Source organism: Lissotriton vulgaris, chromosome 4_1 (genome assembly GCF_964263255.1).
Source record: "Lissotriton vulgaris chromosome 4_1, aLisVul1.2, whole genome shotgun sequence".
Lineage (NCBI taxonomy): Eukaryota > Metazoa > Chordata > Amphibia > Caudata > Salamandridae > Lissotriton > Lissotriton vulgaris.
Genome location: NC_141691.1, coordinates 1121165025 through 1121192412, shown reverse-complemented (window position 1 = coordinate 1121192412; position 27388 = coordinate 1121165025). Strand labels below are relative to the sequence as shown.

At 43.6% G+C, this 27388-nt stretch overlaps 2 protein-coding genes across 5 annotated transcripts in view; one reads left to right on the top strand and one right to left on the bottom strand.

The window, feature by feature from the left end:
- Positions 1-1243: 1243 nt before the first annotated feature.
- LOC147722962 (uncharacterized) lies at positions 1244-4617 on the bottom strand. 2 transcript variants are annotated; one of them, XM_086965351.1, is made up of 3 exons: positions 4507-4617; positions 2595-2793; positions 1244-2111 (listed from the first exon to the last, which is right to left on the bottom strand). In XM_086965351.1, exons 2-3 carry the CDS (start codon positions 2782-2784, stop codon positions 1606-1608), a joined length of 696 nt encoding a protein of 231 aa, XP_086821477.1. In that variant the 5' UTR covers positions 2785-2793; positions 4507-4617; the 3' UTR covers positions 1244-1605. The 2 variants fall into 2 exon arrangements, with proteins under 2 accessions (XP_086821477.1, XP_086821476.1); XM_086965350.1 differs by having other exon boundaries at positions 1245-2111; positions 2595-2796; positions 4507-4615.
- The window catches only part of LOC147722961 (uncharacterized), a 426371-nt gene continuing 403569 nt past the window's right edge, over positions 4587-27388 (top strand). The window contains exon 1 of one of the 3 annotated variants that reach the window (XM_086965353.1): positions 4587-4701. The gene's annotated coding sequence lies outside the window, so the exon portion shown is untranslated. Of the gene's footprint in view, positions 4776-27388 lie in introns of all 3 variants that reach the window. The other 2 variants (XM_086965352.1, XM_086965354.1) reach the window with 2 other exon arrangements.

Genomic DNA, 27388 nt, shown 5'->3' with positions numbered 1-27388 from the left:
GCAGTTGCACGTGAACTGTTTCTATGAGTTCAAGCAGTTCCCTGTCACCCAGATGTAAGCATCCGGCATTTCCGGGAAGTAACTAAACCTTTAGAAACAGAAATGCATGTTCACAGGTAAGGTGCGAAGCTTGCTCAGACAACACCGATGTAATACAAGGAGCCTTCCCATGTCGAAAAGGAAGATCATCCTGGAGTCATTCTGGATTCATCTGATGATTACAGTCAGGCTATTCCTGCAATTATCTGGGGAAGTCATCCCAAGCCATCCTGAAGTATGCCTGTAGGACGAAAAATGTAAATGTGATGACGAACCTAGACTCATCACAAAAACTACAGTAGGATGGTGTTCTTACTGGCAGGGAGTGATTACCTTTTACAACTCCACTAATACTAATTGACAACTTCAGGATGAGTGAGAATTACTCAAGGATGGGTTCTAGCTAATTAAAGGATGACTGTCAATTATTCCAGGATGATCCTATAACCACTTCAGGATGAAAGTGGATTACTCTGGAATGATCCCATGACAATTTCTGGATGAGTGTGGATTATTCCTGGATGATCCTATGACAGCTTCAGGATGGCTATTGATTACATCAGAATGGCCCCATTATATTTTCAGAAAGAGTGTTGATTACTCTAGGACATGGGTACTCACAAACTTTCTCTCGGGGCCAAATTTACAGTGTGGTTTGTTTCCGAGGGCCGCACCGGTGGGGGTGGGGTCAGTGGGGGCGGGGGCGGGGCTAGATCAACAAAAAAACCTATTACCATGAGGTTGATCACAGGTCCCTGCAGCGGATGCCTTCTTCGACTGCGCCACCACACCCGGCATACACACATCTATCTCCCTCGCTCCCTCTTTCTCTCCCTCCCTCGCTCCCTCTTTCTCTCCCTCCCTCGCTCCCTCTTTCTCTCCATCCCTCGCTACCTCGCTCTCTCCATCCCTCGCTACCTCGCTCTCTCCATCCCTCGCTACCTCGCTCTCTCCCTCCATCCGTCTCCCCCTCCCTCTCGCTGCCTCTCTCCCTCCCTTGATCCCTCTCTCCCTGTCTCTCTCACTCCCTCTCTCTCTCACTCCCTCCTTCTGTCTCCCTCCCTCTGTCTCCCTCCCCGCCCACACTCCCTCGCACACACTCCCTCCGTCACCCTCACTCCCTCCGTCACCCTCACTCCCTCCGTCACCCTCACTCCCTCCGTCACCCTCTGTCGCCGCCCTCCCTCTGTCTCCCTTTCTCTGTGTCCCTCTCCCTCTCTTTCCATCCCTCCCTCTGTCTATGTCCCTCGACCTCCCTCTGTCACCTCACCCTGCCTGTGTGTCAGCCCCGGGTGAGACAGCTTCCTGACACACACAGCCGCCCCCAAGCACTTCACAGGTCGTTAAAGGCCATTTGAATGCTAATGAGGCTTTGTTGTATTCCACCTCATCTTAGGCCCCTGCAGCTCCACTCTGGCTAAGTGAGAATCGCCCGACCCTGGCCCCCACAGAGCAGCAGAGACTCTCAGAGTCGCGCTGCAGCAGACAATCTTTAAAAGAAAAAAAAAAAATACATTGGTAGGATGTCTGCAAGGTCCGTGGGCCGCCCCTGGCCCGCGGGCTGTACTATGAGTACTCATGCTCTAGGATGACGTGGTGAAAGGGAGGCATGTTTTTGTCCTTGATATTAGGATTTAAGCGGGGACACCAAACAAGTTCATTTTCACGTTCTGATGCGTCATTTTTAGTTGTGGATTTTTGATGAAGGACACTAGCCATCCCTGCTAAAAGGGCCAGGTTTTCAAGTTTCTGCAAACTCATCCGCGAACTTGCATCACCAGGCTGAGAAGTTATGCTTTCAGCATGAGCTTTCTTACCAACTCCTATATAATCCAGTCCACTCTGCTTGGCTTTTTTGTCCTTGCATCTTTTCTCTGCAATTTCTTCCTCTTGTAGTTCGCGTAACCCCCTCTTAAGTCTACCAGCGCTTCCCCGATTGGCACAGTCCATTAACATCTGCTTTTCCTCCAGTGCCCTTTGAAGTAACACCTGTTTTAGACCCTCTGTTGTGGCAGAATAGCTTGCAATTAGCTCTTGAAAAATATCCTGAATCATTAGACACTGTTTCTTCACTAAAAAAAAAGCAAGAGAAAAAAAATATTTACATATAAACTTCAAAACAGATAAAAACACATTGACCACTTGCAATATATATTCACGCTCTAGCCATAATATTTAAATAAAGAGGTATTGATAATAAAGGACAAATGTACAATCTATCCATAACCAAGTAAGTAAGTTTTCCTTAATAGACAGTACACATTGTAAGCCTGAACTTGAACCTCCTGAAAAAAGTTGCCTAAATAAAATAGTTTATCCAAAAATGGCTGCCTTATAGTAGTGCCACAAGCTAAACGTTTCAGTCCTTTTCATAAGTGTTACATTTGTCTCTGGAGAGCAATCCAAGGCATATGTGGGGACATGCATGTTCATTTTTACTGTCCATTATTGGATTAATTAATCACAAATGTAGGTTTTTACTGAAACAGGTTGGTAATTTGTACCGTTATCCTGCAGTTGCAAACTTATTATAAAGGTTTACTTATTGTGCTTACCAGATGATTGGAACAGAATCATAGCTTTAAAATCTCTCTCTTCGGTGATTGGCCGACCAGCTTCATCTAGATTTTCGACCAGCCATTTACAAAGAACTTCCCCGGGATTGTCCAAAAGCAGGAAGTCACCATCTTTTCTAACACACACAGAATGATCGCAAGTGAAAAACAGGACGTTGAATGAAACCATGATTATGTCCTGCTAGATATAAAAATCAGGAATTAGTTTGTATGTGGTTTAAGTTTCAGAGGTAAAATACAAAGCATATCAAACTGATTAACAGATTTAATTGGAGAAAAGCACCCCAAATAGTACACTGACTTGGTGCAATTTCTATCTAATATGCCTAGATGTTGGACTACAAAGAAGTGTTTGGGCATGCACTGAAGGCCATTGAAGAAATTACCTAATAATCAACTTTATTTTTGGAGAGCCAGAGTGTATGCTTAGGTCTTGCTGCTCAGGGCATATAGTAATAGCAAAGTAGAGGCATTGTGAGAGAAATAGAAGAACTATCAATAAGTGAACTTTCACACGGGGTTTGTGACGGGAAAGTTACCTATCCCCACAGATGCATAGGGAGTCAGATGCCTGCTACCCTCTGCCCACCGGCACCCCAACATTAAAGGACAAGCGTTAAAAATGCAATAGGTTTGACCTTTTATTAAGCTAAAGGTATTAGCTTTGCTAGTAGTACGTTAATTGTGCAATATGTAACGGCTTTATAAATGAAACAAAAAGACATTACAATGACAAATACATAAAGCAAAAGCATTAGCATAGCCAATAGGTCTCCCCTCTGGGACCTTATAAGTGTTTTGCCAGAGTGGCAGATGTAACAATACCGGCTTCATTTATACAGAGATCTTAGCGGTCAAGGTAAATTAGCGCAAACAGGGAATACGTAATTGGCCCGGTCTCAATAATATATACAAACGAGTTAAAAACATTGCATGCACATGGAACGAAACCAGAATGATAGCCAGTTTTGCGAAAGTAGATATTGCAAGATGTTGGAATGCGTCTACGTTTCCTAAATAGGGGGTAAACCTCAATCGCCACAGGCAACCAGCCCTTTCAATTACACAAATAGCAAACAAAATAAGGAACCAGCATTACAACGGCTAAGTTATTTGAAGCATTTATCCTTATGCTTTGAAACGCATCCATGAAAACTGCCAGTGTTTTAGAAGATGTGCTACTCTGCACACTACACAACTTGGGGAACGTGACCAGTATTCAACAATAGAGCACACATTCATTTAGTAATGAAAGCTCACTACAAGTTGCAAGGACACAAGTAATGCTCAACAATATACAGTATTCACATAAATAAATGCGTTTAGCGATTGACAACTTTTCAGTAGATCGAAAACTGTTCCATTTGGTCGAAAATCTAGAATACACGCAGGTGCACTTGGAACCAACATGGGACCTACAATACACGGGCAGTGATTTATTTTTCCTTACGGCGAAGAAATTGCTGTAAAACACATTGTTTAGGCTTTTTGCAATTTTCCACAACTTACACAGGCACGCACTACGTCACACATACACAAAAATACACATGCTCAAACACAAAAGGTGAATATTAAACAAGCAGGCAGGTTGATACAGACAAACATCAAACACACATAATGCACACACATTGGAGCACAGTGATTCATTATAACACGTACGAAGCACACACATGCAGGGAGCTGCGTCTGAATTTGGCCCCTTAATGAAAACTCGTGCTTTCCGAAAAATGAGGAAGCTGGTCTGGGACGGAAATTGAGCAGCTGGGACCGAGAGCGGAGGATCGATGCTGCTCTTTTTTAAGAAAGGCAGCGCTATGCATGGGGGCTCTGACCCAGGATGGGCGCGTGCAGATATAGCGTGGAGCTTGCCCCGATGGACTGCAGCACTTACCTGAGTATACGCTGGAATCGATTAAGGAAGTGGAGTTGGGAAAATAAAGAGACCGATGCCAATCCATCTGTCCCTTTTCCATTGCACTCACGACGGTCTTCGATCTTGCCGCAGAACAATGGCGTCACTTCCGGCGCTCCCAGATGTGCGTAGGCTTTTGCAAGAGGAATCCTCCGGCTTCAGATATATGCAAAGGTGAGAGAGCTGCTCTCCATTGAGGACCTGCGGTTCGAGTCCCTGCCAGCCGGCAGGCAGACTGTTGGTTTACAGTAGGTGATTTTGGTATTGTGTTCGAGGCAGCTGTGCTTTTTAAAAATGTATTGTAGTATTGTGATGGAGTGAATTCGGCAGTCACAATGACGACAAAGCTTGTTTTCCTTTTCAAGACCTATTCCTCGGGCCATGAGAAGGTCTGTCCGCAGTTGTTTAATGAGCCTGGATTCCACTAAACTATGAGGCAGATTTACAAGAACCTTGCGCCACTTTTGCGTCACTTTTCCCATGTTAAAAGTGACGCTAAAGTGGCGCAAGGGGCTTGTAAATCTGCCCCTATGTGTTTATGGAAATACTCTATGAAGGAAGTGCAGCCTGGGGGTACAGAAAGTATCATTTGCAATCACAGCAGCGCCTCCCGGCTTTCCGCATTCATAAACAGTTTGGGGATTTGCAGGGCTTTTGGATTTTAGGGCGTACATGGTCATTTTATGGTTGAGGGTGGGTTTGTGTTTTGGGGGGCCAGGTGTAATTTAAGAGTGTAGAGCATGTTTGGGTTTGGGGTGCGAGGGTTAATTTTAGGGTTTAGGGTGTGTTTGGGTTTTAGGGTACAAGGGTTAATATTAGGGTGTGTTTGTGCTTGGTGTGTAAGGGTTAATTTGGGGGTTCAGGGTGTGTTTGGGTTTTGGGGTGCCAGGGTTAATTTTAGGGTTTAGGGTGCAAGGGTTAATTTGGGGGTTCAGGGTGTGTTTGGGTTTTGGGGTGCCAGGGTTAATTTTATATTGGGGATCAGGGTGTGTTTGGGTTTTGGGGTGCAAGGGTTAATTTGGGGGTTCAGGGTGTGTTTGGGTTTTGGGGTGCCATGGTTAATTTTAGGGTTTAGGGTGTGTTTGGGGTGCAACAGTTAATTTGGGGGTTGAGTGTTTGGGTTTTGGGGTGCCAGGGTTAATTTTAGGGTTTAGGGTGTGTTTGGGTTTTGGGGTGCCAGGGTTAATTTTAGGTTTTAGGGTGTGTTTGGGTTTTGGCATGCAAGGGTTAATTTGGGGGTTCAGGGTGTGTTTGGGTTTTGGGGTGCCAGAGTTAATTTTAGGGTTTAGGGCTAGTTTGGGTTTTGGGGTGCAAAGGTTAATGTTGGGGTTCAGGGTGTGTTTGGGTTTTGTGGTGTAAGGGTCAATTTGGGGGTTCAGGGTGTGTTTGGGTTTTGGTGTGTTTGGGTTTTGGGGTGCCAGGGTTAATTTTGGGGTTAAGGGTGAGTTTGGGTTTTGGGGTGCAAGGGTTAATATTGGGGTTCAGGGTGTGTTTGGCTTTTGGGGTGCAAGGGTTAATTTGGGGCTTCAGGGTGTGTTTGGGTTTTGGGGTGCCAGGGTTAATTTTGGGGTTCAGTGTGTTTTTGGGTTTTGGGGTGCAAGGGTTAATTTGGGGGTTCAGGGTGTGTTTGGGTTTTGGGGTGCAAGGGTTAATTTGGGGGTTGTGTGTGTTTGGGTTTTGGGGTGCCAGGGTTAATTTTGGGGTTTAGGGGGAGTTTGGGTTTTGGGGTGCAAGGGTTAATTTTGGGGTTAAGGGTGAGTTTGGGTTTTGGGGTGCAAGGGTTAATATTGGGGTTCAGGGTGTGTTTGGCTTTTGGGGTGCAAGGGTTAATTTGGGGCTTCAGGGTGTGTTTGGGTTTTGGGGTGCCAGGGTTAATTTTGGGGTTCAGTGTGTTTTTGGGTTTTGGGGTGCAAGGGTTAATTTGGGGGTTCAGGGTGTGTTTGGGTTTTGGGGTGCAAGGGTTAATTTGGGGGTTCAGTGTGTGTTTGGGTTTTGGGGTGCCAGGGTTAATTTTGGGGTTTAGGGTGAGTTTGGGTTTTGGGGTGCAAGGGTTAATATTGGGGTTCAGGGTGTGTTTGGCTTTTGGGGTGCAAGGGTTAATTTGGAGCTTCAGGGTGTGTTTGGGTTTTGGGGTGCCAGGGTTAATTTTAGGGTTTAGGGTGTGTTTGGGTTTTGGGGTGCAAGGGTTAATATTGTGGTTCAGGGTGTGTTTGGGTTTTGGGGTGCAAGGGTTAATTTGGGGGTTCAGGGTGTGTTTGGGTTTTGGGGCTCCCAGCTGCAGGAGGTCAGACGTTTATCTGCAATTCATTGTGCAATTATCCAACAGTTTGCATTTTTCTGGAAAACTGAAACCAAAGTGGTGGACGTGCTCTTTAAATAGACAAGCAATTCCTGTTAAAATCACCAGACGCAAAAACATCTTATTGAAAACACAATAGTACCTTTGAAGTATTCAGATGCTTATTTTCAAATCACCCCAAAGTCATCAGGAACAATGTCATCTTGTAAAGTTATCGGAGAGTCATTTACAAGTCATCCTCAGATAATCAGGAATAATGACACCTTCTGAAGTCAGCATATACTAATTTTCAAGTCATCCTTAAATCATCACGAATAATGACACCTACTAAAGTCATCAGATACTTATTTTCAAGTCATCCTCAAATCATCAGGCTGAGCTTCTGCAGCTCGCTGATGACTTCAAGAGCTTGATGTCTGATGACGTGTAAATGACTTCTAAGGTAGTTTGATGATCATCCAATGACTCTGGGATGGCTTCTAAAGTAATCCTGTTTGACCTGGGTTGTTGTGGGTCTCACGGCTGTACATTTGTGAATGACCTATAAACTTACCAATCTCCAGGTACAAAGGCTCTTCTGGTCTTTCTAAACTAGCTGCTGGGGAAGAAGTTGGAAATCAGATATGTGTTCAAGATAAACGACTAGTACTAATGAAAAACTTCACTACAATCCACATTTTTTTCCTTGGCTAACATCTATTCATGTATTTTAATGTGTATATCGTCTTCATTTTCACGTAGCTTCACTCCTTTTTCAACATTTCATTTTTATATATATATATATATCTATTGTGAGAACGCTATTCTTCCACAGATTCTCCAAGAATAACGAGAGTGAGCCCAGATTTGGTGCCAATTTTTCGGTTATTTATTGATTAATCACACCAGCCATCCGCCATAACGCGTTTCACCTCCCAAACGAGGCTTGATCACATGAAGTTAGTTGAAACAAACAAGGGTCTTAAATATTCTAAAAAGTAGGTGCGGCCTTGCGCTTAAGGTGACATGTGCATAATTACAGAATTGAGGGCAAGTGCCCAATGTATTCAATTCAAATCCATTGCTTTTCCACTTTTCAACGGTATAAGGTACATTTCGTGAAATTCATACATGATTGTATTCGCTAATCGAGATCCACAGTATCCAATGTTATTCATTATAACCACATTATAAAAAAGCTATCAAAAATATATATATATGCATATATACATTACAAAAAGACTATCCGTCCGATATATATATATATATATATATATATATATATATATATATACACATATACAAGCACTATACTACATATGTACAGATTTATATATATATACACTACAAAAATATATATATTTTGCTAATTCATCTATATATACAAACTAAGTCAATATTTACACATGTACATCTTAAGTCCAGTCATGTATACCTCTCTTATAAGTATATCTAAGAGTGCAAGTGCATTCATGGATGACCTGGACTTGTAAGTCTTTCAAGGGTTATAATAGATGTTGGAAACAGGCGAAAATACTCCAAAACAACCTTATACCGTTGTGTTTTGCAAAAAAAGTCAAATTAAGCACTAAGGACTTATTGATGTAAGGGACCCTTGCAGGCAGCTGTGAATTTAAAAGATATTTGAAACATAATATAAGGTGCCCGTGTTACCTAATGATTAAAAAATGTTACAAAAGGAAAAGAAAATTTATTGTTCACAGAGAAGGAGGAGGAAGTTACAGGAAACCAAAGGAGTGTTGATTCCACTTAATGACTGATAATGTTTAGTTTTGATGAGGTACATCTCATATCATTACTAAAATTGAGTGGAAGAGTAATATCCACCAACTGGGAGTGGTTGGGTACGATCAAATGAACGGAAAAGTTGCAAGTCGGGAAGGAAGTTCATCTAAAAGGATGTGGCATATGTACAAGAAAATTCAGTTGAGGTCTTGCTGATGGATATTGGGGCTTATAAATCCTTGAGACAGGTATAGAGGTCCTCCCGGTCATTCAGTCCGGTTGGATTCTTACTATTCATTTCTCGCTCTACTCAAGAAACCAACAGCGGACCCCACCGACCTCAAGAATTACCGCCCCATCTCGCTCCTCCCGTTTCCAGCCAAAGTCATCGAGAAGACCGTCAACAAGCAGATGGCCGCTTTCCTCGAGACGAACGGATCCCTCGACCCCTCACAGTCCGGCTTCCGAGCCAACCACAGCACCGAGACCGCCCTCATCGCCGCCACCGATGACATCCGAGCCCTGATGGACAACGGAGAAACGGCGGCCCTCATCCTCCTAGACCTCTCCGCGGCATTCGACACGGTCTGCCACCGCACCCTAGTACGGCGCCTCAGCAACGTCGGAATCCAGGACAAGGCGCTGGAATGGATCATCTCCTTCCTCGACGGAAGAACACAGAGAGTCCGCCTACCACCGTACAAGTCAGAGGCCACCGAAGTCATCTGCGGCGTCCCCCAAGGATCATCTCTGAGCCCCACCCTCTTCAACGTCTACATGAGCCCCCTCGCGGCCATCGTACGCAAACACAACCTCAGCATAATCTCCTACGCCGACGACACCCAGCTGATCCTCTCCCTGACCAACGACCCCGCCGCCGCCAGAGCCAACCTGCACGAAGGGATGAAAGAGGTAGCCGAGTGGATGACGACCAGCCGCCTGAAACTGAACTCGGACAAGACGGAGGTCCTCATCCTGGGCTCCTCTCCCTCCGCCTGGGACGACTCCTGGTGGCCTCCCGCCCTGGGCACCGCACCCAAACCGACAGACCATGCACGCAACCTGGGCTTCATCCTGGACTCCTCCCTCTCCATGACAGGCAAGTCAACAACGTCTCCTCGGCATGCTTCAACATCCTACGCATGCTACGGAAGATCTTCTGGTGGATCCCCACCGAGACCAGGAAGACCGTCACCCAGGCCCTCGTCACCAGCCGACTGGACTACGGCAACGCCCTCTACGCCGGTACCACCGCCAAGCTCCAGAAGAGACTCCAGCGGATCCAGAACGCCTCAGCCAGACTCATCCTCGACATCCCACGAACCAGCCACATCTCCGGACATCTGAGAGACCTTCACTGGCTCCCCGTCAACAAAAGAATCACCTTCCGCCTCCTCACCCACGCACACAAAGCCCTACACGACCAAGGCCCGAGCTACCTCAACAGCCGAGTCAACTTCTACGCTCCCAAACGCCACCTCCGATCAGCCAACCACGCCCTCGCCGCCGTCCCCCGCATCCGAAGAGCGACTACAGGAGGAAGGTCCTTCTCCTACCTGGCCGCCAAGACCTGGAACTCCCTCCCTCCCGACCTGCGCCTGACCCAAGACCACCTCTCCTTCAGGAAGAAGCTGAAGACCTGGCTGTTCGAGCAGTAGCGGCTCCCCCCCCCCCAGCGCCTTGAGACCCTACGGGTATGTAGCGCGCTTTATAAGTGTCACTGATTGATTGATTGTATCTTGTCTCAAGGAGACGAAGTTTGCCCTCTCTGTCACCCCCCGTTTGAGAGAAAGACCATATCCACTAGGTAATACTGCAGACCACTAGGGTCACTGTTGTGCATCACCTCAAAGTGGCGTGCCACCGGGTATGATTGATCCTTACTGACTATGGCTCTAATGTGCTGGAGAATGCGTTTATGTGCCACAGGTCGAGTACTGCCCACGTAGCACAAGCCGCATGGGCATTGCAGGACATAGACAACAAACTCCATCTTGCACGTTAGTCTTTTCGTGATAGGGATCGGATGTTCTCTGAAAGGGCTTATGTAATGAGTTTTATTTACTCCAAATTTGCATGCTTTGCAAAAAGCACATTTTCTGAAACCAGCGCTGAGTGCCTCCCATGTCCCTGATGTCGTAGTTTCTAGGGTATTGCTCACTAGTGCATTCTCTATTGATGGGGATTTACGAAAAGTGATCTCAGGTCTTGGTGAGACATCACTACCAATTATGGGATCTCCCCTTATCAAATTCCAATTTTTCATAAAGATCTTTTTGATCTGGGAATGCTGCTGGCAAAAAGGAACTATAACTCTGGAGTTTACATGCAGGCTATTCGGATTACCTATGGGTTCTTTGCTTCTGGGTATGAGGGCTGCCTCTCTAGTAACCAAATTGGTCTTTCTTATGGCTACCTCAAGGATGTTGTCATTGTAGCCCCTTTCCGAAAAGCGTTTCTTGCATTCTAGTTGTGCTATTTTGAAGTCAGCATCCGTGCTACAAATCCTTCTCATTCTTAGCATCTCCCCGTAGGGGATGCTGTTGATTAGGTGGCAGGGATGCTGACTGGTGGCATGAAGCACTGTATTGCCTGATGTAACTTTTCTGTGTAACCTGGTTTCCAGTTGATGATTTTCAATGTAAATTTGGACATCTAAAAAGTTTACAGAGGTTTCATCTATATGAGAGGTGAACTGTAGATTATAAGAATTAACATTCAGTTGTTCCACAAATTGCTCTGCATCAGATTTCACCCCTTTCCAAACAACAAAGAGGTCGTCGATGTATCTTAAATACAATACAACATTTGAGCTCATAATGTCGCCATATGTGCCCATAGTTTGTTACAAGTTTCCTTGACCGTTATATCTATATATATTAAAAACATCTCTTACTGCGAAATGCAGCTCTAGAGTATTCCTTCTGTGTTTATTATTCAAAGCACTGAGAAACTGCCAACTTCTGTGCAAAGAGAGTAGTGGATAAAAACATGTTTTTTAGGTGTTACTAAATTTAAGGCCTCCAAAAGCCTATACACTGTACGCTTGAATAAAGTCTCTCTGATCGGCTACCACTTGCCAAAATGTCTGATTTTGGGTCAGTTTCTGATTTTAGGTCAGCTTTCATGTAACCGATGTAATTAGATTAAATCTTGCTGAAGATAAAAATAATGTTACATACATAAGTGATCGCACAAATTAGCTTACATTTCTGTGAAAAATATACATTTTGTACCAAAATTGAATTCATGTTGGGCTTACTATTTTGTGGATGTTGAATAATGGCGATTGCTGTGCAGTTAATACTCCGTGGGAGAGGAGAGAAGTGGAAGAACAATCAAGATAGGCAATCTGAGCAGAAACTACACAATCTTTATAGGCCCAGATGTGACCTAATCCTGCTAGGCCAAATGAGGCCAACATTGTGAATAGGGGTTCACGCTCCAAACCTCCTGAAAGCTCCTAAAGGCAGATGAGCATCTCAAGAACATGCTCCTGCAAGTCAATGAACGTCACCCAGTCACCTCAACGAAGGCACATATGCAAAACAGGCCTCATCAACACGAGCTGACGTTTATTCCAGCTTGCAGTGAACTCCTCAGAAGTAAGTTTAGAAGCACCCAGACCTCTGAAAGTGAGGCTAGAACAGTGGCAGAGGGTGTACTATGCAAATCTGCCTAACATACCATAACATTTTAGAGTAATGCTCTGATAATGCATGACAAACTTCATCAGTGCTGGTTGTGCATTTTGTTTATTACATAAAAAGCAAGATAAAGTGCAAGATATGTGCGAAATATGGTACACTGCCTGGGATCACCTGCACTGGTATTCAAGAAGAGAATTGTTTTGAAATGTCATGCTTTACATTTGGGGCCATACTTCATGGAGCCTTTCTTACATAGCCTTGTTGTGGATTTGGTATTGTTTCAGAAAAGGATTAGAGGTACACCCCCATAGTTCCCCACACAAACTTATGCTTAAACTAATTGCTTTAAAAGTGAGTCTCTGCAGGACCTAGGAGGCTGTCTCTATATCCTTCCTAATACCTACTCTAGGACGCCTTGGCCTGGAATGTGTACAGCTCCATTTAGGCAATCAATTACACCTGCACCCTTTTGGCCAAACGACCAGGGCAATCAGGGGTGGCTGAGTGAGCGGGCACCAGGCGTAGTAGCTCAAGAACCAGGTTCGAGCCTCGTGTTGGCTCAGCATCCTGTGACTTTAGGTACTTAATGCTCCCATTCCTCAAACACATTGCTTGTGACCTTGTGTAAAGTAACCGGTGCTCCCGTAAAAGTGCTCCAATACATTCAGGTCGAGTTCACGCTATACAAAACTGCAAAATAAAAAAAACATATTTCAGCTCCTTCCTGAGTATAACCACCCCTTTTTCATGTACTACAGTGATTGTCTTTTGGTGACCCTTCGTTGGCGTGAAGTATGCACCCGCCTTTAAGAGGGAAATCAATTCTTAGGTTAAGACAATTGGTAAAATAGTTGAGCCATATATCTGAGCAGACAATGCAGCCAGATGAGTATTAGATCAAAAAAGCACATATAATTGAATCACCCGAAGACGAGGACTTTATTTTGGGAAGGGTGGAAACGTTGGGGCTGTAGGAATGCCAATGAAAATGTATACTGTAAAAGCATATTTTGCAAAAACATACACTCAACAAAATGCACTGTTAAAATCTTAGGCTTACATACATACCACCCAACAAAATTGAATACTCGTATTTGTTAAATGCAGTCAAATTCATTCATCGCAGATCTTAGGGCAAGGTAAATTTACTATTCTAATTTCTGCCTCAGAATACTTGTGGGCAGGTGCTCGGATTGAGGTGCAGTTCGAGATTGTTTGTGTTGTGGATATTTATGCTTTTGCTGACTACTTTTAAGGTGGGACTGTTAAGTTCAGAAAGTGTGGGGTGTATCAGGTCCGGATATATGGCTGTTAGGTCCTGGCATTGGTTGCTGTTTGGGATGAGGGAACATTTGGACTACTGAACTACATGGACGCAATGTTCCCTCTTTTCTTTAAAGAACATACTTTTTTTTAATAACGTTGTAGGGAGCAGATTTACATTTTCTTGTCTCATATGGACGTTTTCATTGTTTCTTTTTGTATGGTACACTCGTAATAATTTGTGAAAATAATTTCTAATGATCCCTTTATGAAATTATTTAATACAATTTGGTATTTAAAAAAGAAATTCGCGTATATTGCACGTTCATCATTTTATTTTGAGCTAAAACTGGAGTTAGTGTTTTTAGTTTCTCTACAAAGCTGGTGTAACTTGATAAACTAAGGAAGTCTTAAATATTTAAATTGATCACGTGTTATACGTGTTGGAATTCTTATTCATTTTGCAGTGATATGAACATGTAGCAGGCAAAATGTCAGATTTTCTAGGCTTGACCTTACCATACAAACAAGGCAACTAAGTGGAAATTGCCCAGAAGGTCTTCTTCACACTTCAGAAGTGTGTCATGTGTGGACAGAACAGCCACCCACCTGCACCCCCCCCAGCAAAGAAAAGGTTGAGGTAATCAGTGAATGAGAATGTAGTGGGCAATGTTCAACTCAGGAATCCCACCTGCAGTTAGTCAAATAACACAGAACAGAGTTGCCATATATATGTATTTGTTTAAACATGCCTCCATTGGGTCCCTTTATGCAAACACACTGGGAATGTATCTTTGTCAGTGGCACCACCTCGCCTCTGTTGCTTTTCTGTGCATGTAAATAGTAGCATATTTTTAAGGACTACATTTATTTTCAACTCTTTTCAGAGGACTCTTATGGGTTGCATTTATAATTTTGTGGCGATGTCACAGAGCGGTTTTTAATGACTGTCATAGCGAAGAAAGATTACAAGTTGTTTTCTACATTTCCTAAAATGTTTTCGAGGTTGGTTTACCTACGAACAAAAATAGAAAGAAAAGCATAGATCGGTTGCACATTACACACATGTTTAATCTACAGATTTTGTCAGCAGACACTCGGGCCACATCTATTTAAGGATTGCGTTGCCCTTGAGTCACACAAGACAATGCAATCCTTAAATCATATTTACCAAGCCACGCGAAGCCCTCTTGCGTGGCCCTGTGTGTCTTGGTAGGTCTGGAGTAATAATAATCAGCGCAGGTCGCTGTCTAGAGTTCCTCTGCACCAGAGTGGCGTCCCATGGGTGGAGCATGGGTGTTCCCACGCATCCACCCGTGTATTTTGGCGCAATCCCAGATTTAGCAAAAGAAGTAAACCTGGGATGCGTCAAAATTGTACACCTTCCCAATAGATTGCAACAAAGAGAAATATCTTTATTTCTACTTGCTTTTTTCATTTTTCTAGGTGTGCGGCGCAGCACACTTAGGAAGAAGAAAAAGTCTCTAAGGATTGTTTTGTGCAGGAATACAATCCTGGGTGTAACACAGGCACCCTTGCTCCATGGCGCAAGGGTACCTGTGTTCAGGCATGGCAGCCACAAATGAACCAGCGCAGAGAGCAGGAATGCACCATATGTTAGTAAATATGGTCCATTTGAAAGCGCTGTGCAGATGAAACTTGAAATCAACTGCTTGATTTCAAGTCAAGAGTTCTTTATTTGATGATTAAAAATCACCATAAAAGCATATATATATATATATATATATATATATATATATATATATATATATATATATATACCGAACAATTAAAATCCAATTAAGTCCTTGTCAGAATCCTGCTTGTAATACAATCTACTACTTTAACCCCTTCCATGCTGGGCCGTTTCCGCCGCTGTGCGGTAAACAAAAGAACAGGGCGGGGCCGTGACGAACCCCAGCCGTCATCAGCACACGAGCGCCGCAGAGCATGACGGCTGGGGTTCGTCACCAGCATGGAAGGGGTTAAAAAGAAGAAAGGACAAACTGAGATCTAAAAGAGTACAATAGAGGTCTTGACAATCATTCCCCATTACAACAAGCAACTGACCCGTTGACATTGTGCTGCATTATGAATTTTATTAAAGTGGCAGTCCGACTAAGGGTAACCAGAGGGGGGGAATGATTGTCAAGACCTCTATTGTACTCTTTTAGATCTCAGTTTGTCCTTTCTTCTTTTTAAAGTAGTAGATTATATTACAAGCAGTATTCTGACAATGATTTAATTGGATTTTAATTGTTGTATATATATGTGCTTTTATGGTGATTTTTAATCATCGAATAAAGAACTCTTGACTTGACTTGAACTGCTTGATTTAGATGTTGGCGGACGGGTTACTCCGCCACAACGGTGACGGACATCCTGTGCGCAGAAAATTCAATCCTATGGGATTTATGTTTTGGAGGACGGGATATCCGTCACTGTTGTGATGGAGTAACCCGTCTGCCAGGCTCGAAATCAGACCCAAAGTCCAAATCTCCCCCAAAAAGAGAGCGGGTGGGCCCGACATGCAACCACCAGCTCAACTTAGGCAATGCCGCGACAAACACAACATTTTACTATGGCATTTTGCACCAATCCCCTAAAATATAAGCATTTCTTCCAAAAATGTCTCGCCACAGTGCAGTTTTTTTAAATAGCTGCTTAACTCACAGTGTGCAGAGAACAGAGAGCAGGGCTGGGCTGAGTCAATGGGATTACCATGGGGTGGGGAACATATTATCACGATCATGCAGAATCTCACATAGGGCTACTGCAAACTGCGCTTCCACAACATGTTCTAGGAGGGAATCGGACAGGAAAAGTGATCTTGAATGAGTGATATAATCTTTAGAGAAAAATGGGCAGAGTGGGAAAGGCAGTGGTCGTGGCTTCCATCCTGAGAACAAGAATTAACAATCACCACTTTCAGTGTTTAGGGAATATATTTTATGTTAAAGGCATCTGGACTAGGAATGCTGTTGGCTTGAAAAACAAGTAACGTGATGTGCAATGGCATATGTATTTTAGATTCTGTAATATGAATGAATGATAATGGCATGTAAAGGGTTCTGCTACCCTCAAGAGACTGTCTTGGCACTGGGCCAGCGAGGACAAATTATGTCCAGCAAGAGCAAAATTACTAATTGGAGAAAAGCTAGGTTTAGGCTACTGAGCATGATTGGACAATGCTCGCTTTTCTGAATGGAGAAAATCCCAATACTTTGTGCCCAGATATAAAAAGAAAGCCCTCTTAACGTGGCTTTCTTTTTCCTAGGTTTGCAATAGTTAAATCAAGGCTTCATGCAAGTGTGAATCTGACCAGGAGGTTGTGGAGATATGCTGAGCCAACTTCACCCCAGATACCCAAAGAATGCAAACAGTGGACTAGAATTTTATGTGAGGATGTGTCAAAGGTGGACTCACATTGAGAAGAATGAGCGCCGTCCAGCTTTCTTGATCCAAGGTGCCAGGTAGATGCTCTGTACCAGACAAGAAGACACTTTCAGTTGTGAAGGAAGAACGAAATCTAGACTGAGCATTGTTCAGTAGGTTATTAGATTTAGAAAGGGAGGGGGCAGCAGCAAAATAACAAGCAACAACGTGGTAGGAACATGACACACAACAAATGGACAAGCAACAATACAGGCAGGGCAGGCGAAAGTAAAAGAAAAAAGTCCCTCACAAATCACAACCAGTAAAAAAATACACACTGGACAAGGAAGCAGTACTTTAGCCATGCTCCAGGAGAGGGACAAAAACAAGAAAAGGAAGTGAAGCCATCTCACTTCGCTGCATTGCAGTGTTGTGATTAGCTTATGGGAGCCTGGGTGCTTCCTGTTTGCACAGTTGCCATGAAGAGGACAGAGAGGCCGCAGGAGAGGCGGCGGCCAGCCAGCCAGCCGGCCGGCAGGTAAACGCTCTATTTTTTTTTTACCTCCTCTCCCCCCTCAGTTTCCTTGGAGCAGCCGCACCTGCCTCATCCTTATCTATGTTCACATTCTCTGTACAGAATGAATAAATGCATCTAGATCTAGGTTAGGCTCAAAATTGGCACTCCCCATTCATTAAAGCCACAAATGAAGTAGGCCACCTCTGTGCAGCATCTGATGGAGTCTGTAGCCCTCGCAGGCTAGAGTTCCCAGCTGTCGCAGGAGGGAGGATAAAACAAGCATTGGCAATTCCAGGCCACTGTGCCTTACCTGAATGTGCTAATGCATGTAAAATAATGTGTGCCTGTGCTGGCACACAAAAGACAGCCCTATTGGTGTTTCCAGTGATTGTGGCTATTGCTTGACCTAAAATGGGGCCAATTCAGGATCAAAGTTTTGCGTGCACAAACACCAGAAAGAGTCTGACTCTGGAAGAACTATATTTGCTTCTTAAACCTGGCAGTTCTTTGCACAAATATGCATGCTCTGCAAGGCTCCAAGAGGTGGATGCTAAAAATAAACAGCCACAGCAGGAATGAAACTCTACCAGGTTGCTACTTTCTATTTATTCTGCATACAACATTTCGCAGCATGACACAGCATTTATTTAACAGTTGAAAATGGCCTGACACTTCAGTGGGAGGGATAAGAGACGTCTGGGGTTGGCATGAAGGCTGCCTAATGGGGCAGCCATCAAAGAGGGTAGTCTTGTGGTTGAAATCCTCAGAACCAGGGATGGGGGAACATCCTTTTCAACTCGGATGTTACCCTGCAGTGCTTTTAGACGCGTCCTTTACAACGCAAGTCGTAACCACGACTTGCGCTGGAGGGCGCTAAAGGATAAAGAATAGTATATTTACTATTCCAACACCTTCCCTACTATCCACGGGGACTGGTGTTAGAATAGTAAATTATACTATTCACTATCCGCGCCCCCCCAACGCAAGTCGTGGTTACGACTTGCGTTGTTAAACACGCGTCGTAAAAGCACGCATTGAAACGGTACGCATTGTACCGTCATACATCCCCAGGGATCATACCACAACTCTACAAGCCTGGTCCATACACTCTGTTTCCACCACTCATAAATCTGGTCACTATACTCACGCCATTTCAGCTGCAGTGACATGGTCTTACCTCTCTCAGTGAAAATGACAGCACGACCATCAAGCAAATTAACAGAATAAAAACAATGGAGAGAAGTGGACAGAGAAAGAAAATGTATGGGGTTGCAAAAGGAGATCAGCCCTGCTCTGGATACAGCTTCCACTATCTCAGTATTATTGCAGACTCTGTTAATGGTTTGGAAGGACCCTTAAAAACCTGTGCTCTTGCCATACTCAGACCAACCAGCATCAGTGACGTGGAGGTTGCCTTTAACAGCCCGTCTTCTGTTTCTGGTCTCCAAATGTATAGTAGTTTTCACTCTTCATCTGTTACATCATAGTTGCAGGTTAGGGCAGATCAAACCCTTATGCCCCAGTGCGTCATGTCGTCGTAGTTATTCATGGCATGAAACAATGCCCCCCAATTTACTCACATGCAACAGGCAATGCATATTTCATTCTGTTTGGAACACATCAGGGAAGTGTAACATAGCAGTTAACTATTCATTGAGCACGGTGTTTTGGTAACTGTTCAATAAGAAATGTGCGGTTAGGAATGATTCTCCCCTCTAGTGTGCCACCATCTGCTCTTTGGAAGACAAATCAAGCATCCAAATTCAATAACCTCCCACAAACCAGCATCTCTGTCATCAGTGTCATTGGCTTTAATGTCTCTTCCTCTCTTTCTGGTCTACATTGCATCGTGGGCCTTGTTGATTCTTTTCAATGCTTCACACGTTCTACCAAAAGTCAGGTTTTGATGGCCCAGATGTTCATGTCCCATCATTCTAGGTATTTTGGACGATTTCAGTTTCATCTTAAGTGTTTTTGGGGCTCTGAGAAATATATATTTTGGGGCTAACCTTTTTAGGACAACTTTGAATGTTAGTACGCACTTTCTGCTAACTTAAGCCCACATAATGCTCAAACAGATTGAACTATACTTTAGGAAATCGGTTCATAAAAAAACCCATGTGAAATCCTTCCTACCAGGGGTCACAAAAATCCATAGGTAGACACTGGTAGAGAGAGTAAGAGTGGGAGGCAGAGGTAGGCGGGAGAGAGGAAGTGTATGAGATAAGGCAATAGACAGAGTTGAGATAAAGAGGTCCCTTGGAAAATTAGGCCCTTGGCTATTGCCCACTTTGCCCATGCCGTAAAACGACTCTGGTCAATGTGCCTCAAAGCGACTCCTAGTACATACTTCGCTGTGTTTGGCACTCATCAGAGTAATGCCACAGCAGCAGTTTTTCAGCATTTAAATATTTATGTAACTCTGTTTCTCAGCATGTGTTCGAGTTGCAGTATGTAATGCAATGGAACATATCCTTCTGTGTAATGTCACTTTTGCCCAGGTAGCCAGAAGTGAATCCGAAAACCTGTGTCAGGGCCCTTCACCCAGACCAGACCTACCCTGTCACCTACTCCTCCCTTTGCTGCAAGAGAGGGCCCGAAGCCGGGGAACTTAAGCCACCCAGAATGCTCTGCTAAACGTTGAATGCAAAAGGCTAACAGGAGTATTAAGACCATAATAAGAAATTGGAATAAGGCTTTTTAATGACTACTTGCTGACTCAGTTTATGCCATTTCACAGTGAGGCAATTGTTTTGTTACTGAAGACGGCCTGCTAAGATGCGAAACGCATTATATTGGACACAGAACCCCCACCAGTATATGCTTACATTTCTGAGCTTTCACCCTCCAGCAGTTGTGATCAGTGTTCAAAAACATATTTTTATCCATAAAAATATATTTAAAATAAAGGAAACATCCAGTGTTTATTTTTTCTCTGTAATTATGCAGGGAGGAAAGTATATTCGAGCAATACTGTCCCTTCAAATCAACAGATTAAACATAGACTTTACACATTTTTCTTAATTTTAAAAACACGCCATCAATACTCTACCTAGGTTTGTATATCACCAGATCCACCGAGAGGGGAATCCATAGCCCAGTGTTCTGTGACTGTAATATTAAGAGATGGGTATTAGACAAAGGTAAGACCTGTTTGCATCCTCATTCTTCTGCAGCTGTTTCTATTAATCTCAGTTATGATATTTAGTTTTTTTCTCTCTAGCTTGTGGAGTATTAAGTGGTATTTGTGGGGTTCCCTTTGAATCTGCCATTTTTGATTTATGGCAGAGGACCCATCCTTTGTTGCATCTTTCATGTGTGTTCGATTTGTTAGACCAAAGCACCCCCTGAATGACCTATTATTCCAAAACGTGCATTCTATGACTTGAATTTCCAAAAGTCTTTCAGTTTTTAGTATGATGTTACTATAACTCAATCCAGTGTCATCTCAAACATGAGCCAATGTACATAGAACAGTGGTTTGTTCGAGGTCATATCGAGACAGCATTACAGAACATTTGATTGGGGGGTGATAGCAGGCAATAGGGACAGTGCTTAAGAAATTTTTCTGCTTAAGTATCAACAAAGAAGACTAGCTGTATATGACTTTATGGGTTGGAATCTGAATAGTTTTTTTCCAGTTGGCACCTTATAGGTGTATTCATGAAGCCCTCACCCTCCAACCTAGTTGGTGGCATGCTTCATCATCGGGCCCACCCAGTAACACCTAATGTGTCCCGGGTATGCTACAGCGCCTGATTACAGCGGAGCTGGTTTATTACTGAGAGTGCAGTGTTGGGGTTTTAGTGACGTGACAATTAAAACGGCTTGGCGGGGGTCCCAGTACCCGAGGGTAAATTACATTTTAATAACTGGGCCGCCGTCAGCGCTTAAAAATAAGGCAAGAGGATGTTTGGTGGTGAGTTACGACCTCCTACATCCATTATCGGTCGACATGTTTCAGCCAGTGCCTTAGGATTAATCTGGCTTTCCTCAGGACCTATTTAAAAGATTGCTGGTGCAAGTTAAAAAAGGTGGGTTGGTGTAATACAGACAATGTGTTACACTCGCAAAGGTGTTTTTAGGTCGAGCAGACCTGCATTCAATGCGAAGCATTGATTGCTGGTGTCTGCTCGACGACTATTGTCAGACGTTTTTGGGAATGTGGACACGAGATGGGCACAAGCGCAGATTTCACCTCGTGGGCGCGCACGGCGCCGTGCCCATCTCCTGCCTCGGAAGCTCCAACACGCATGCGCATACCCAGAGACACACACACGAGCTCCCATGCACGCACCCATACATACAGAGAACCCACCCCCCGCCGTTGCATATACACACGCGAGCACACACACTGCATACAAACACGCCCCCCCCCCCCCCCCCCTCTTACCTCACCAGGCTCTTTTCTTGCCCTGCTTTCTTGTGGGCTCCTTCTGCCCGGCTCCCAATGGATGGTCCGGCAGGCGGGCGGGGGCGATGCGGCCAGGGGCTCCAGTGCTGCTACGGCGGGCGGGGGCGACGCGGCCAGGGGCTCCAGTGCCGTCCATTGCCTCTTGTACGCCATCAGCAAGCGGAGCCTGAGAAGCGGCCAAGAACACTTTGCGCCTGCGCGGAAGTGCGTGCGCCCGCCTCACGTCACTTGTCTCATATCTGATTCGCAGTGCTCAGCTGCCGATGAGTCATAGCCGCTGGTACGCGCGAGTGCAGGTTCCTGTCTGATGGTTTCTTGCTGATGCTAAATGGGCTGGCTGCTCGGCCAGTCCAGGTCAGTGGCAGCCCAGACTGTGCCGCCCGCGTAAACAACATGCACGGGAGCCGGCCTGGCTGATGGCACTAGTGCACACAGTTCCGTGGAAGATTTACTGTTTGTAGGAGAGTTAGGCTTTTGTTTAAATATTTAAAAATATCAAGTAGCCTAATATCTACTTGATGCGCCTAATTAGCAGAAAATAAATGTGCTTCTGCACTTGGGATTAATGCAGCTTTGTAATGGCCCTGACAAGTGTGCAAGGAACCGCACGTGCTAGTGAACCACAGATGGTCTCTGTTGTTGCGTTTAGAACGCTAGTGCAGACATATCGTGAAACGTGGATAAATGTTGACCATTGGCACAGTGTTGTGGCAGAGGGAGGAATGGTAGTGAACAAGTTATGTCCGATATTGGAAATGCATTCGCAGTTCATCACTTGCGGTTGTTGAATGAAGGCATCATATGGTACATACGCTAAGCTGGTCAGTCGTCTAGTATTTAAGTTTTAATATTTGCATTTTATGTGGAAAACCTTATACTATATACGTCCGATATCATTTGCCCATGTCTTTGTGCAGTGGGGTAACTGTTTTTTAAAGTAAAATGTGGGTTTATCTGCTATCATTTTTGTGGACCCGTCTTTTCAGTTGTCTCAGGACCTCGCCTTCCCTGTCATTTCCTTCCATTCGCCATAGCACCCCACACTCTCTCTCCACATCGCTTCGGATTTCCTTTCCTTTCAGCAGGCATTTTACATAATTTTCCTGCAGGATCATTGCCGCTTTGCCTGATGATGGCAAGAGCGGCGCATTCCAATTGAAACGTTACATCTCTAACATGCACGCTTATTTTTTTTTTTTACAAAGTAAGCACTGCATTACTCCTGTCTCCCTCCATTAGCCTGCCTCTGTTCCTTACTCCTTTCCATCTTCTTTTCTCCTACTTCCTTTCTGCTGCCTCAGGTCCTCACCTTCCCTGTCAGTTCCTTCCGTCGCCACAGCCCCCCCCCCCCTCCCCTCCCTCCACCTCGCTTCTGGTCTCCTTTCCTTTCGGCAGGCATTTTCCATATTTTTCCTGCTGGATCATCGCCGCTTTGCCTGAGCCAAGAGGCCTTTCAAAATGCAGTGCTAATCATTCGGTACTTCACAACATCATACGCTTACCATACAAGTGCCTACAGTGCATTGAGACTGCACTGCAAATAAATCACTACTTCTCACCAGCATCCTGTTCATGCAGGCGCCTAGAGGCCACTCAGTATGCAGTGCAAAAAAATTACTTATCAGCATCACACAATCATCATACAAGTGCTTACAGTACCATGAGCGAGACCTCTCACCAGCACCCTGTTCATACAAGCGCCTAGAGGCCATTCCATATGCAGCATTAACAGCAACGCAAGCTCAATGACCTATAGGCGCTTGCATTCCCCCACACACACAGTGCTGCTGTTGACACACACCTCACTAAGCACTACACCAGTTACAAGCACACACTTGGCCGGGTTGCGCTCCTAGATTTCCTTTACTCCCACACTGTGCATTTAAAAATATTTCAACAGAGCACTGAAGAACTTTGGCGAGGAGGGGCGGGTTTATCAGAATTCGCATCAGACACTTCAAAGGCTGCCGCCCCCACGTGCACACGTCACACCACCATTTGTCTGTGCCTCGCATCAGACACTTCAAAGGCTGCCGCCCCCTGCCACCCCGTGCACATCGCGCACCACCATTTGCCTGCTACCCGCCTTCTTTGCTGCTTTCGATGTCCCACCCATGCCTCCCGCTCTCTGTTGCTTTTCTTCCCACGTCCGATTCTGCCTCCCCCGTTCGCCCTTTCCTCTCATCCCCTTTGTCTCTGTGCATCTCTCTTCTGTCTCTGTTCCCCTGCAGACGTTTCTTCCGCCCCCTTAGCTCACTCTCTCCCGCTCACCCTCACACACCCTCACACCTCCTCTCACCCTCACACCCCCTCTCACCCTCACACCCCCTCTCGCCCTCACACCCCTCTCGCCCTCACACCCCTCTCACCCTCTCACCCTCACACCCCTCTCACCCTCACACCCCTCTCACCCTCACAACCCTCTCACCCTCACAAACCTCTCACCCTCACAACCCCCTCACCCTCACAACCCCTCACCCTCACAACCCCTCACCCTCACAACCCCCTCACCCTCACAACCCCCTCACCCTCACACACCCTCTCACACCCTCACCAGCATAGCATAGGATAGCAAAACAAAACCTAGCATAGCATAACAAAACATAGCATAGCATAACAAAACATAGCATAGCATAACAAAACATAGCATAGGATAGCAACAGAAAACCTAGCACAAAATAACCCCTTAAGTGCTGCTGACGGCCAATGGTCGTCAGCAGCGCTACCTCCCCAGTGCTGCGCACGACCATTGAACGTCCATTCAGCACTAGTTCTAATGGACAGCGCAGCACTGGGGAGAAATGTTTACACGCAGCTAAGGTGATAACAAAGCATAGCATAACAAAACATAGAATAGCATAACAAAACATAGCATAGCATAACAAAGCATAGCATAGCATAGCATAACAAAACATAGCATAGCAAAGCATAGCATAGCATAACAAAAACATAGCATAGCGTAACAAAACAGCATAACAAAACACAACGCAACAAAACATAGCATAGCTTAAATAAACACAACAAAACATAGCAGAACAAAACCTAGTATAACAAAACATAACAAAACATAGCATAACATAACAAAACAAATCATAGCATAACAAAACATAGCAAAACAAAACATAGCAAAGTACAACAATACATAGCAAAACATAGCATAGCACAACAAAGCATAAGATAGCAAAACTAAACATAGGATAGCAAAACAAAACAGCATAACAAAACCTAGCATAGCATAACAAAACAGAGCCAAACACAACAAAACTTAGCATAGCTTAACAAAACACAACAAAACATAGCATAGCAAAACAAAACACATAATAGCATAGCATAGCATAATAAAACACAACAAAACATAGCATATCATAACAAAACATAGCATATCATAACAAAGCATAGCATAGCATAACAAAGCATAGCATAGCATAACAAAGCATAGCATAGCATAGCATAACAAAACATAGCATAGCAAAGCATAGCATAGCATAACAAAAACATAGCATAGCGTAACAAAACAGCATAACAAAACACAACGCAACAAAACATAGCATAGCTTAAATAAACACAACAAAACATAGCAGAACAAAACCTAGTATAACAAAACATAACAAAACATAGCATAACATAACAAAACAAATCATAGCATAACAAAACATAGCAAAACAAAACATAGCAAAGTACAACAATACATAGCAAAACATAGCATAGCACAACAAAGCATAAGATAGCAAAACTAAACATAGGATAGCAAAACAAAACAGCATAACAAAACCTAGCATAGCATAACAAAACAGAGCCAAACACAACAAAACTTAGCATAGCTTAACAAAACACAACAAAACATAGCATAGCAAAACAAAACACATAATAGCATAGCATAATAAAACACAACAAAACATAGCATATCATAACAAAACATAGCATATCATAACAAAGCATAGCATAGCATAACAAAGCATAGCATAGCATAACAAAGCATAGCATAACAAAGTATAGCATAACAAAGCATAGCACAACAAAGCAGAGCATAACAAAACATAGCATAGCATAACAAATCAAAGCATAACAAATCAAAGCATAGCATAACAAATCAAAGCATAGGATAGCAAAACATAGCATAGGATAGCAAAACATAGCATAGCATAACAAAACAAAACATAGGATAGCAAAACAAAACATAGCATAGCATACAGCATCACTCAGCACCACCACAGCATCACTCAGGGGCACCACAACATCACTATGCGCTACCATAGCATCACTGTACGCCACAGCATCACTCGTTCGCCATCAGAACATCACTCAGCGCCACCACAGCATCAATCTGTGCAACCATTCAACAACAACTGGTTCAAATATGTTCTCTCAATGTTTCAAGTTTTATTATAAATGTAACAAAAAGATGTTCATGTTTCACTTCTGTTCTTGGATTTTCGTCGCAATAAAATACACAACATAATCTTTACAAAAGTTTAGGCTATTGCCATTATAAATTACAATAACTTTTATTTAAGTATTAATTATTAAAAATAAATAAAAGCCATTGTTATTTGTAATATCAAGACATGTAAGTCACGTTACAAATGCTATAGGTGTCACATTTCCAAAAGTTAAAACTATTGGCATTGTAAATGACAAAGCTATTAATTTCGCTATTTTAAAAAACAAAACATAAATTAAAAATGTGTCAATTACAATACCAATAGCTCAAACTTTCCTAATGCGAGACCTATTGCATTGAAAATGCTTGTTCTAGATGTGAGAGGGGGATTCCCTTCTCATGCATACGCTGGGAATTAGCAGCCAATGCTTCCTGGAGTGAAGCGACAAGGGGTTGACCAGTCTTTCTGATCAGAGCCTGCTGTATACCTGTGGCGCCGTCTTCACACTCCGGTTAAACGTAACTTGATGAACGAATGAATATAACAATTAGCTTTTTTTATGTAGTACGTTTTTAAAATCAGTTTTACATTAGTGAAATTTTAAGAACATTTGAATATATCTTTTTATTGCTTTTAATTGTATCTTTGTACTATATTATTGTATTGCTCTCTTTGAATATTCATGAAATTGATGCTTTTATAATTGTTTTTTTTTACGTTCAAGTTTATTGAAACCAAGTGCAAAAAAAAAAGATGCATCATACAGGATATTATCAACAGGTATAGAAAATACATAATGAGGATGCAGGAATGATAGGATGCAATAAACAATAGTATATGAGTGGGGAAAAAAGGGGGTAAGGAAGGGGGAAGGGAAGGAAAAAAGACATATTGGGAAGATGCAAAAGACACTATGGTAAATTCTGAAAAATAGACATTGTATGCATATACATAATAATTTAAGAAAAGAGTACCAATAAAAATAGAATTGCTTTTATAATTGTTTTTTAATAATTGGATATAGCTTAAATGGTGATGATGAACCAAAATAAATGTTTCTTTCTGCATGTATGTATACTGCAAATGTATGATTCGGGGCAAGAGGGGATAAAGTAATTTACTCAGAGGTGGACGATTATTTGGTCATGTACCAAACCGGGGACCTGAACCAAAGTTCCAAGGATAGTAAATTAGCTACACATCATAAGCCATAGACTCTTACATATTTTCTGATTC

Coding starts and splice junctions, on each gene's coding strand:
- LOC147722962 (XM_086965351.1), bottom strand. CDS start 2,784: ATGGTTTCATTCAACGTCCTGTTTTTCACTTGCGATCATTCTGTGTGT. Junction 2,112..2,594: donor GATTCTGTTCCAATCATCTG/GTAAGCACAATA, acceptor CTTTTTTTTTAG/TGAAGAAACAGTGTCTAATG.